This window comes from Echinops telfairi, unplaced genomic scaffold (genome assembly GCF_000313985.2).
Source record: "Echinops telfairi isolate 266 unplaced genomic scaffold, ASM31398v2 ScPeMD7_25;HRSCAF=90, whole genome shotgun sequence".
NCBI classification, from domain to species: domain Eukaryota; kingdom Metazoa; phylum Chordata; class Mammalia; order Afrosoricida; family Tenrecidae; genus Echinops; species Echinops telfairi.
In genome coordinates this window covers 27135209-27146812 of record NW_022103922.1, presented here as the reverse complement: position 1 = coordinate 27146812, position 11604 = coordinate 27135209, and the positions used below count along the sequence as shown (strand labels likewise).

Here is an 11604-nt window from a genome sequence, read left to right as displayed (position 1 = left end):
ATATATATATTTTAATATAGAGAGAAGTACCATATATACTCGAGTATAAGCTGACCCGAATATCAGCCAAGGCACCTAATTTTACCACAAAAGCTGCTTTAAAAATATGTTGAAAAACTTGGCTTACACCTGAGTATATACAGTATATTATTATTTCATTTTCCATATTGATCAGTACAGATCTAGGTCTTATATTTTAGCAGAGCATAGAATGTTATTGTCTGGTTGTAACATAATTTATAAAAGCACCTTCCTATGGTTATATTTTTCAGTTGTTTTATATTGTAGGCGAATCTTTAGCAAAAATCTTTGTATTTTAGTTCAATTCTTCGCTTATTAAATATGTCTATAAATAGAAAATCTTGGTCAAAGCATCTCCCATGAAGCCAATTCTGACTGCAACCCCGTGGGACAAGGCAGAACGCAGAGCTGCCCCCACAGGTTTTCCTATGTTGAGTTTGGACCACTAACCTCTCAGTTAGCAGGCAAGCACTTAACCACCCCTACTCCTTAAAGGAACCTAGATTATTACAATTTTATAGTATCAATAACTTCCTCAATGAGCTTACCTGTTCCTGTTCCTAGTGTCAGTATGTGGATGCCCATTTCCTTCTATGCTTGTTGATCTGGAGTATCACTAACTCTTTTAATTTTTTCAACCTGATTTACATTAGTGTTTAATTTGTATTTCTCCGTTTAATTGTGAAGTTTGTCATCATTGTACTCACTACATTTTTAATTTGTATTCTTGTCATTGCCTAATTTTCTATTGGCATGTACCCTTTTCCTTACTGGTTATTAAGAATCATTTATGTGACAATATTTTTACCCTGCTTTGTCAATTATGAGTTTAAATATATGCTATTAAAATTGTCATTTTTCACAGATAAGGACATTTAAAGTATATTTAGATATAATTCCGTCTCTGTTCTGTTTATTAACTGTATATTTTGGAAGCATGCTATTTACTAGTTTTGCATCTTATGTAAAAATATGTGAAAGTATGTTTTCATGTCTTTTTAAAATGCTTATATTTATTATCATGTGGATACATGGATGAGGGGTAACCCCACCCCAAAATGAAAAAACCTCCACTTGGCAGAACTTTTGTTGTGCACATTTTTCCTACTAGGTGAGCATCAAGGAACTTGCACTGAGTTAGTGCACCTAGTGACATCGCCTGGGAAGGTTCTCCATGGTCACAATGAATTATTTCTGTAAAAGCTATTCTGTTTGAACCTCACTTTTTGTGATGGCTGATTTTTTAAGTGAACAGCGTGCGGCTGTAAAATTGTGTTACTTGCTCGGAAAAAAATGCCACAGAAACTGTTGTGCTATTGAACACAACTTACCAGGATAGCACTATGGGAAAAACTCAACTGTACAAGTGGTTTTCTCATTTCAAAAAAGGTTAAATGTCGATTGATGACAAACCTTGTTCTGGACACCCAACAACTTCCTGAGCAGACGACAATGTCAACTCTGGTGCATTTGGAGTTTGTTCCACCAGGTCAGACTGTTAGTCATGCTTTCTATGTAGAGGTTCTGAAAAGAGAGATTAATAGTGTGCAACAAAGAAGACTTGATTTGTGGCAGACAAGGAACTGATTTCACCATCATGACAATGCACCTGTTCCTGCAGCCATCTCAGTGTACCATTTCTTGGCCAAAACCAGCATGCCTCTGTTGCTCCACACACCTTACTCATCTGACCTTGCTCTGTATGATTTTTTGTTCCCAAAAATGAAAAGGGACATGAAAGGACAGAGATGTGATGAAGTAGAAGAGATGAATAAAATTGATTTTTAAATGAGGGAGATACTGTCAGCCATCCATACAGATTATTTTGAAAAATGTTTCCAGAAATGGAATCTCAGATTTGACAAATGTATTCAGTGTAATGGAGAGTACACTTGATATTCTGTGATAATATTGTTTTGTAAAACAATTTAAATACATAGCTTTGAAAAAAATCAATTTTGGATACCCCCTAGTATATGCTTCCAATTAACTTTAGAATTAGTGTTTCAAGTACAAAATATCATTGTAGTATATATATTTACTCAGAGAGATGTAATATCTTTATAATAGTGAACATTTTCATCTAAGTACAGTTTATCCCTCTTTGTTGTAAGTTTTGTGTTCCTCAGTAATGTTTAATAGTTGTTATATTATTCCAGTACATTTCCTATTAAGTTTACTCTCATATATTTGATTTTTTTAGTGATTTTGTGACTTTAATAATTTTCCAATATTTTTAAATGGTTTACTTTTGGGAATAGAGAAAATAATTGCTTTTATATTATAACATGTTAATTTGCTTATTTCCTACTCATCATAATATTTTTCAATGGATTTCCTTTGGTTTTCCTGGAAGACATCAATTTGATTTGTAAATAATGGTACTTTTCTTCTTTCAATAACTACAATTCTTATTTAATGTTTCTGCCTAATCAATTTGGCCAGCACTTTCTGCATCTGATTTGTTTCTGAATTGAGTGGAAATTTTGTCTTTCATCTTTAAGTTTGATCCTAGTTGCTATTTTCTGTGGATATGTTAATTTACATAGCTATAGAGATAAGCAGATATATGCAAACTCATGGTAATTAGAAAACTGTTCCCTTATAATTTTGCTACAATTTTGTCAAGGGTGAAGTTTAACATTTATCATGTAACTTTTTACCAATATTATCTTTTTGAGATTATTTACCTTGAGTAAAATATGATGTTACTCATATAAAGTGGCCCCGAGGACCTCAAATTAAGAAGTCCAGCTTAACAACCTACCTCTTCTGATCCAGTTGAGCAAGGAGTTCTGATTCCACATGTAGGGGTCACTAATTTCTTTGGTACCTCTTTGATTTCCTTTAAGCAGGTTTGAATTTGAATACAAAGGAATATAAAAGGCAGTTCATGTTTTATAACCATTTCCCCCCCCTTGAAATTCTAGCTTTTCTCACACCTGTTTCACACATTCTCTTTACATGAGGCATTTTTATCACACCCATCTCAATCATTTGATTGGGTCCCATACCTGCAAGAAATACATAAACAGTACAAGAAGGTTTTAAGGGTCATTTCGTTTACCTCTAATAAGAAAACTCTTGCGTGGAACAAAATTCTTTTCTATGGAGTCTGAAAAAAATGCACCTAGACGTTGCAGATTTGTTTTAATGGAAGTTTCCTGTGTGGCAAGAAATAATCTGAGCATTTTCCTTTGAATTAAACTTTGTGAACACTTTGAACCTAAGTGCCTGGTGATGAATGAGGCTTTTGATAGCTTGCTGTTGAAGAGAAGATGAGAGTGTAAACGTGAGTGAGGCATACACTGAATCAGGCGGGGCAGGTTTCCATCTTAGACCTTGACCTCTGTTTCTCTCATTTGAATCCAGAGTAAAGCCTTTTGTGAATGGCATGCTTTTGTGCTTCCCCATCTGTACTAGCCACTGTACTAGTCTTTTGATAGTCAGATATTAACATTGCCATGACAACTCTAAGAAGCTATTACTGTTATCACCCCTACCGTTCCCATTTTACACCCAACAAAACTCAAGTCCAGAGAGAGGCAAAATCGATTGCCCAGTATTGTGCAACTGTTAATGGCAGTTCTTTGGGTTAGGCTCAGAGCTGTCCTTTCCAATATAGCTGCTGCCTATTTGTGTCCCCTCACCTCCGTATGCCCTAACACAACTTCTCTCTCTCTCTTTTCTACTGCCCCATCTCCTGCAGGCCCGTGACCAAGGTGTAGACGAAGAGGGGAAGTCATGCTTCACACGGCTATATCATGCTGGCAGCCATTCCTGGGTCTGGCTGTGATGTTAGTCTTCATGGGATCCACCATTGGCTGCCCTGCTCGCTGCGAGTGCTCCGCCCAGAACAAATCTGTTAGCTGCCACAGGAGACGGTTGATCGCCATCCCAGAGGGCATTCCCATTGAGACCAAAATTTTGGACCTTAGCAAGAACAGGCTAAAAAGTGTCAACCCCGAGGAGTTCCTATCATATCCTCTTCTGGAGGAGATAGACTTGAGTGATAACATCATTGCCAATGTGGAGCCGGGAGCTTTTAACAATCTCTTTAACCTGCGTTCCCTCCGCCTGAAAGGCAACCGCCTGAAGCTGGTCCCTTTGGGAGTGTTCACGGGGTTGTCCAACCTCACCAAGCTTGACATTAGTGAGAATAAGATCGTCATTTTACTGGACTACATGTTCCAGGATCTGCATAACCTGAAGTCTCTGGAAGTGGGGGACAATGATTTGGTCTATATATCCCACAGGGCCTTCAGTGGGCTGTTCAGCTTGGAGGAGCTCACCCTGGAAAAGTGCAACCTCACAGCAGTACCAACAGAAGCGCTCTCCCACCTCCGCAGCCTCATCAGCCTGCACCTGAAGCATCTCAGCATCAACAATATGCCTGCGTATGCCTTTAAAAGACTGTTCCACCTGAAACACCTAGAGATTGACTATTGGCCTTTACTGGACATGATGCCTGCCAATAGCCTCTACGGCCTCAACCTCACCTCCCTCTCCATCACCAACACCAACCTGTCCGTGGTTCCCTTCCTGGCCTTTAAGCATCTGATATACCTGACCCATCTTAACCTCTCCTACAATCCCATCAGCACTATTGAGGCAGGCATGTTCTCTGATCTGATCCGCCTTCAGGAGCTTCATATCGTGGGAGCCCAGCTCCGTACCATTGAGCCTCACTCCTTCCAAGGGCTGCGCTTCCTTCGTGTGCTCAATGTATCTCAGAACCTCCTGGAAACTTTGGAAGAGAATGTCTTCTCCTCCCCGAGGGCTTTGGAGGTCCTGAGCATCAATGAGAACCCACTGGCCTGTGACTGCCGCCTCCTATGGATCCTGCAGCGGCAGCCCACCCTGCAGTTCGGTGGACAGCAGCCCATGTGTGCTGGCCCAGACACCATCCGTGAGAGGTCATTCAAGGATTTCCATAGCACTGCCCTTTCTTTTTACTTCACCTGCAAAAAACCCAAGATCCGCGACAAGAAGCTGCATCACCTGCTCGTGGAGGAAGGGCAGACCGTGCAGCTGGCGTGCAATGCGGACGGGGACCCGCAGCCTGTGATAGCCTGGGTGACACCCCGGAGGCGTTTCATCACCACCAAGTCCAATGGAAGGGCCACCGTGCTGGGCGACGGCGCCTTGGAGATCCGCTTCGCCCAGGATCAAGACAGCGGGGTGTATGTTTGCATCGCAAGCAACGCGGCCGGCAATGACACCTTCACTACCTCCCTGACTGTGAAGGGCTTTGCTTCGGACCGCTTCCTGTACGCCAACAGGACCCCTATGTACATGACCGACTCCAACGACACCATTGCCAACGGCACCAATGCCAACACCTTCGCCCTGGACCTGAAAACAATATTGGTGTCCACAGCCATGGGCTGTTTCACCTTCCTGGGCGTGGTTCTCTTTTGTTTTCTCCTCCTGTTTGTGTGGAGCCGAGGCAAGGGCAAGCACAAAAACAACATTGACCTTGAGTATGTGCCCCGCAAAAACAATGGTGCTGTTGTGGAAGGGGAGGTGGCTGGACCCAGGAGGTTCAACATGAAGATGATTTGAGGGTCCACTAGCCACACGATCGCCCTGTGCCATTGTTTGTAAGCACTGAGACCTCCTGGCACAGTATGAACATTCATCGGTCAAGAGGCGGCTTCGGGCAGCTGCCCCTGTGACAGAGCAGGGTCCACGGGAGCTGGGGGACTTCTTCTAAAGATGCTCCACCTCGAGGAAGGAAGGCATGTGTCAGAGCCTGTCACAAAGTGGGATACTAATTGTTTGCATTGCAAATATTGGCATTCTGGGGATCTCAGTAATGAACCTGAACCTTTGAATCATGCTCACAGACAGTTAATCAGCATTTTCTACCACTGCAAAAACGAGAGAAAAAAATTTTAAAACAACAACCTACAGTGTAGGCTTTACATATGAAAGACACATTTGTCTAAAACATATTCTACAGAAAAAAAATTTGTATCTATGATTATCATTTGTTAAAGCCTTGCTCATCCCATATTGTTGGTTCAGCACCACAACAAAGTCAATATATTCTTTCCTTTCCTTTCCTTTTCTTTTGAAACATATATCCTGTATATGTTTTAAAGCAATATGAATGAGAGGTTGTGCTTTGAGTTACTCACCATGATAGATCCAAGTGTGATTCCATCTTCCTTTCCGTACAGATTTCCCTAAGACTAGATCCCTGGAGTTAGAGGCGGAGACATGTTGAGAGATGCATTTGTCGGCTGTAGGACACCAAGAAACAGGATCCAAGGCAAAACTGCTCAACTCTGTTCATTTCTGTTACTCTAAATAAAGGCATGTGCCTAGTTTTGATACAGAATGGAATATTTTTTATACTTGTAATATCACACCGGACCAGTTTACTGTAACAGTGCCCTTGTTTTCTCCAGACCTTGGTGAGCCACCAGTTGTAGTTGGCCTTTCAGATGAAAGGTAGGTGTCCATGATGAAAGTAATCCATTTAACCAGAGCTCGGTTTTATTTTCAGCAGCCACTGTTAGTGTGTCAGCAGACAACAGTGGTTATCTAGAACAATATGTAGGAATAGTCACGTCATTGCTAACATCAAATAGCCAGATGTTCTAAAGATCTCTGGATAAGATGCTCCACTCAGAAGTCAACACAAACCAGGGTGGCCCGTGCATAGCAGGACAGTATCGCAACTAGGGATCTGTTTAAAGTCTGATAACTGCCTCAAGGCTAAGGTGCTGCTAATCGGAGAGACACCTAGATGCTCTTTCCTCAGGTGTTGTTTATTCAGAGAGTGCACACAGTATTACCTTGAATGGGCAACTTCAGGGGTTCCCTGTAATTCATGACAAAGTAGACCTGGGGTATTATGTTGGAAACCATTTTAAGAAGACAAAGGAATCTGTCTTATTTTTAAAGAAGTGAGGAAAATAAGGTGTATTAAAGAACACTTGCTGTTTTGTTTTGAATCCTCCCCACCCCCAAGGAAAAATAAAGAGTATCGTCCTATACCTATGTTAAAATTTACTGACTCTTTACTCTTCTGACCCAGAAATATTTGCCCAATTTCAGCTGTATTAATGATTGCCAACTTAAAATCAAAATGTTTCTGTTAAAAAAAAGTTTTATAATGATGTTTCACCCTTAGCACCTTGGATTTGATTCAAATGAGGCAAAAGTTCCTTTAGTTAAATGTTGAGTTAATGACTTTAAAGCCAGATATTCAGATACTCCAAGACACCCTTACAAATGGAATGCATTTTATGGAACAGAATATATTTTCAGAGTAGTAGAGATAGGAAATGTCTACACTTCTATTTTGAAAGGGAGCTGAAAATAAGCCTCCTTTTGTGCAGCAGCTAAACTGAAGTAGAAAGTCTCTAGGGTTTGCTGCTTGGTGTGTCAGATTTGAGGCTGGACTTTCATGAAGCTGGAATTTTTTAGTGTTTGAAACTTGGAGGAAGTTTAATAAAATTAATAACCCCAATAAAAAAGTGACAGGCCCAGAAATTGTTTTTGCCAATTGGAGAGCAGCACAGTCAAACCCTTCCCTCCCTTCAGAAAGGGTGGAGATGAGATAGAAAGATTGAAGAATTGCCTGTGGGAGTCATATTCATTTGACTTCCCTGATGATTATCACAGCTCTTTTAGAAATTTATTTCCTGTGTGTGTGACAATTACCTTATTTATAAACAATGATAAGAATCAAACTTTGCTATAAATTCCATCACAATTTCCACTTGTGTGCAAATGGAATGGAGTATTTTGAATTATTTTTTAAAAAAATAATTAGTTAAACACTTAGTTAAAACACTCTTCCAAAAGTTATCAGAAAACTCTTTTACTTGAGTGTCGCCAAATTTATCGAAAGAGCCTGTAACTGAGTGTGGGAAACACTGAGCAAGTAATCAAAGGCTGTTATGATTCTGACAGCTACTTTCAGTCAAAATAAAAGCTGACCACAAATAGCCCAGTATAACAAAATCGGATAACCTGTTCATAATCAGATGTATTCAGACAATTTAGTTATTATTCCATTTAGAGAAGGAGACGCTGAGAGCTCTTCGGGAGGTTTTTTCACTCTTATCCAGGAAGCTGGTTCTTAAACAAACTAATAAATAATTGTCCAGAAAAGAATTGCCTTGCTTAATAAGATGAGGGGGAGCCCTGGTGGCACAGTGGGGTGTGCCTTGGTCAGTGGGTGGAAGCCACCAGCCGACACGGGAACAGTAAGCTGCCTTGTTGTTCAGTGGAATAGGAGGGGAGAAAGCGGCATTCTATAACTACCGACTAGAGGCTCAAGATACATCTTAGTCTAAAACATTATTTGAAAAGTCCTATAAACAATCCTGTTGAACACTGTTTTCTGTGAAGTCTTTAATTTGAGCGTGACACGCGTCTGTTCCTAAGGTAGCTGTCAACATCTTTACAAACTAGACTTGTGTGGAACCCGGTTGAGTCAACATTCAACTAAAAGTATTCCCCAGCAGCCTTCCCAATAGATAACCAAAAATATGCCACTGGCGTAAATACTCAAATCATTAAAGTGAATCGACAGGCCTTTTTAGACCAATCAGCAACAATCCTGTTCCATGATGGATTCACAGGTAGTTAAATAACCGTTTCATTTTGTTGTTACATTCTTTCACATGATGCAGGTCTTGGGTTCCTTTGTATATAGGTATGCCAAAGTCCAACTGTATATATGTCCAGGTTTGTGTTGTTGTTTTGCTTTGTTTTGTTTTAAAGGAAAAGCAACTCTCCTTTTGTTTATCATTTCCCCCTAATGATTTTAAAGGCCCCAAACCTCTTGCCTGAATGAGCAGTGAGGCTCCAATATAGATGCAGTCCCCAAGTGTCCCCTCCTCCCCTTTTGGCTTCATTGCCTGTCCAGCTGCACTAGCCTTTCACCCCCAACACACAACAGCACCAGCTGTGGCTCCTCTGCTGCAGGTGTTAGCAGAGTTGGCCATCCTGGGCTGTCATGGCTGGAACCAGGCTGCTGTGAGGTGGTGGCTGTGTGTGATCTAGAAGATGTCCCATCAATAGGGTGGCAGCCGCCAGAACTACCACTACCAGCTGCACTCTCAGAACCCACTCACCCAGTTCCCCCAATCCTCAAAAAGACCAATCCCCACCCTCCCATTCCTGCAAGCCCCACTCCATGACCTTGCCTTGTATGTGGACAGAGGCTTAACTCAGCTGCCAGCGTAGCCCATACCTGGTCCAGGGTTAAGGCCAGCTTCCCATCTCCAGGAGATAGTCTTGTGGTTTTGTCCTGCAAAGTCACATGAGGTTTAATACAATAGATTTTACGGTACTATAACCATAGATGGGGTAGAGACTATCTATGTATCAGTTGAGGTTTGCACCATGTCCAAATCGAATACTGCCCTGCGTCACAGAGCTTATTTCATCAATTAGACAACGTGTACCTGTAGATGCAAAGCTCTGGCATCCAGACCATAGCTCTGGTGCTCTCAGACCATTTCACAAATGGATCCCACCTGGAAGAATGTCCTTTTCTACCCTCAGAGTACCTGTGATGCTCGAACTGGGCCGTGCTAGAAACTCGCAGCTCAGACCTGCGTGTGGACCGGCACTTCCCCCTGAGGAATCACCTCTGCGTCATCTTGTTCCCAGCAGGTTTTCTTGGAGTATGCTAGGAAGAAATGCCAGGCTTGTCTCGATGTGGCGCTGAATTGACCGATACTCTGCGTATGCATTGGAAGCATTTTCAAAGAAACCTTTCATCTTTCAAGTCATTAAATACCCAGGATGAATAATCCCCTGATTTGAGCCTAATGGTCTGAAATAATTGATTCTTGCTCCTGAATATTTGCAATACATTTTGTTGGAATATGGGAGATTTCCCAAACAATTTGGTCCAGGGTGCCACATTCTACTTTACCACATTCTAATATGACTTGCGCTTCCCCTCTATTTTTATTGTATTGGTCATTGCCAGCTTTCCAAATACTCTCACGGTTGGAAGGTGTAAAACAAATATGATGGAGACTTGTGCTCCCTAGTTCCTGGGGACACTGGTCAGAGGCCTGATTTTCCTCCAGTTTCTCCCCCGTTCCCTCGTGACCAGCAGCTCCGCAGTCACACGAAAGTATTCACGATTTGCTCTGTGTGTTTAGAGTACTGTCTCTTCACTGTGTTCCGTCCTCAGTTCTCGCAAGAGCCCAGAAGTTACAATCTGCTGGAACGCTTTTTAAAAGGAGTATGTAAGTTTCACCTCTTGGAACTCCGACTTTTATCACTTTCCATTGCTCAAGCAGGAACAGCTGTCTTTTTATGTTAGAACGTACAAAAGAGGAGGTATGTTCCTCAAGATGAGAAATCGAACAGAGTCCATGGAAATGAACTTACCTTTCCAGGGTCTGCCTTCACCTCCGTGTCAGACATTCACTTTAACTTCAGGGATTGTCCCCAGAAGCTGCTCAACAACACAGAATGTGGCTTGAGGCTTTCTGGGAAAGAAAGAAAAGATCCCTCATTTCCCACTCAGAAGGCTAAGATCTCTTAAAAGAACAAAGCAAGAGTCTTTTTTAAAAAAGGAGATAGGAGAAGACAGTTAGATATATTGTGATCCTATTTCCTTTATGGTTCATTTTATTGCTGAGGAAGAATCAGAGATTGTGTTCTTTAACTTTCACCAACACCGTTTTTTATCCATCATATAGCACACGAGTTATTCTCAATGGACCTTGTGACATGTGGGCCTAGTAATGAAACTTTTCAGGACCAAACCATTCATTCTACTTAGTACTTATGTATAAATGTGTCCTGTTTACTCTCAGAATTCAAGCCCGAGAGGCTCCTCCATCAGGTCCCTGGGGTTTCCATTGGCTTACCACCGCTGGCTGTGTGAGCTCCATCATCACTTCTTTACCTCTGCTACTTGATGCCGATGAGTTGATGAGTTGGAAAGTTAGTCTGCCTTTGTGTGTGGAAAGCCTTACAGAATGAAATATTACTTGGCGTCTTGATTTTAGAATAGTATGTTTGGGTTGCCCAACAGAAGGGACCTCCTGGCACTTTGGTAGGCGTGGAGCTGAGTCTTTCTCTGACTCTCTCCTTCACTAATTCAGAAGCCATTCCCAAGAGACTCTTATCCTCCAGGCGGTTGGATAGCTGTACTTGCAGTATAGTACTAGAAGGTCAAACAGATCACTAATATGCCATGATATTCAGCTAAGTGTGCCTGATAAAAACTGGCTCCCCAGACTGTCGTCCTGGCAAGGTTTAGCCAAATAAATTGCATTTCAACTGCACAATTAATGAAAGGTTTTCAAACCTGAAGTTAGTTTGTCAGTTTTGAAGTCAGATTATTTTCTTTAAAACAAAAAACAGTTGGGAATTGCCTGGAAACTCCTGATTTTGTCAGTTCCTCAACAGACTATGATAAAATGCTTGGGGGTAATTAGCCAAGATTAAGACACTTGTAAAGGTGGTTTTTTTCCAAAACAGTCCTCCTGAGAATCTGACCCAGACAAGCTTGCATGTGCCCCCAAAGGTCCCTTCTCAGATTGCCAAGATCTTTGGAACCTTGCTTACATCTTCCCTGGAGAGCAAGCC

At 41.5% G+C, this 11604-nt stretch overlaps 1 protein-coding gene across 2 annotated transcripts in view; it reads left to right on the top strand.

The window, feature by feature from the left end:
• Positions 1-7008, top strand: part of LINGO2 (leucine rich repeat and Ig domain containing 2) — a 467873-nt gene extending 460865 nt beyond the window's left edge. For both annotated transcript variants that reach the window (XM_045289258.1, XM_045289259.1), the window contains one exon: positions 3731-7008. In XM_045289258.1, the coding sequence (XP_045145193.1) occupies positions 3766-5586 (1821 nt within the window). In that variant the 5' untranslated portion in view covers positions 3731-3765 and the 3' untranslated portion in view covers positions 5587-7008. The remainder of the gene's footprint in view (positions 1-3730) is intronic.
• The last annotated feature ends 4596 nt before the right edge of the window (positions 7009-11604 follow it).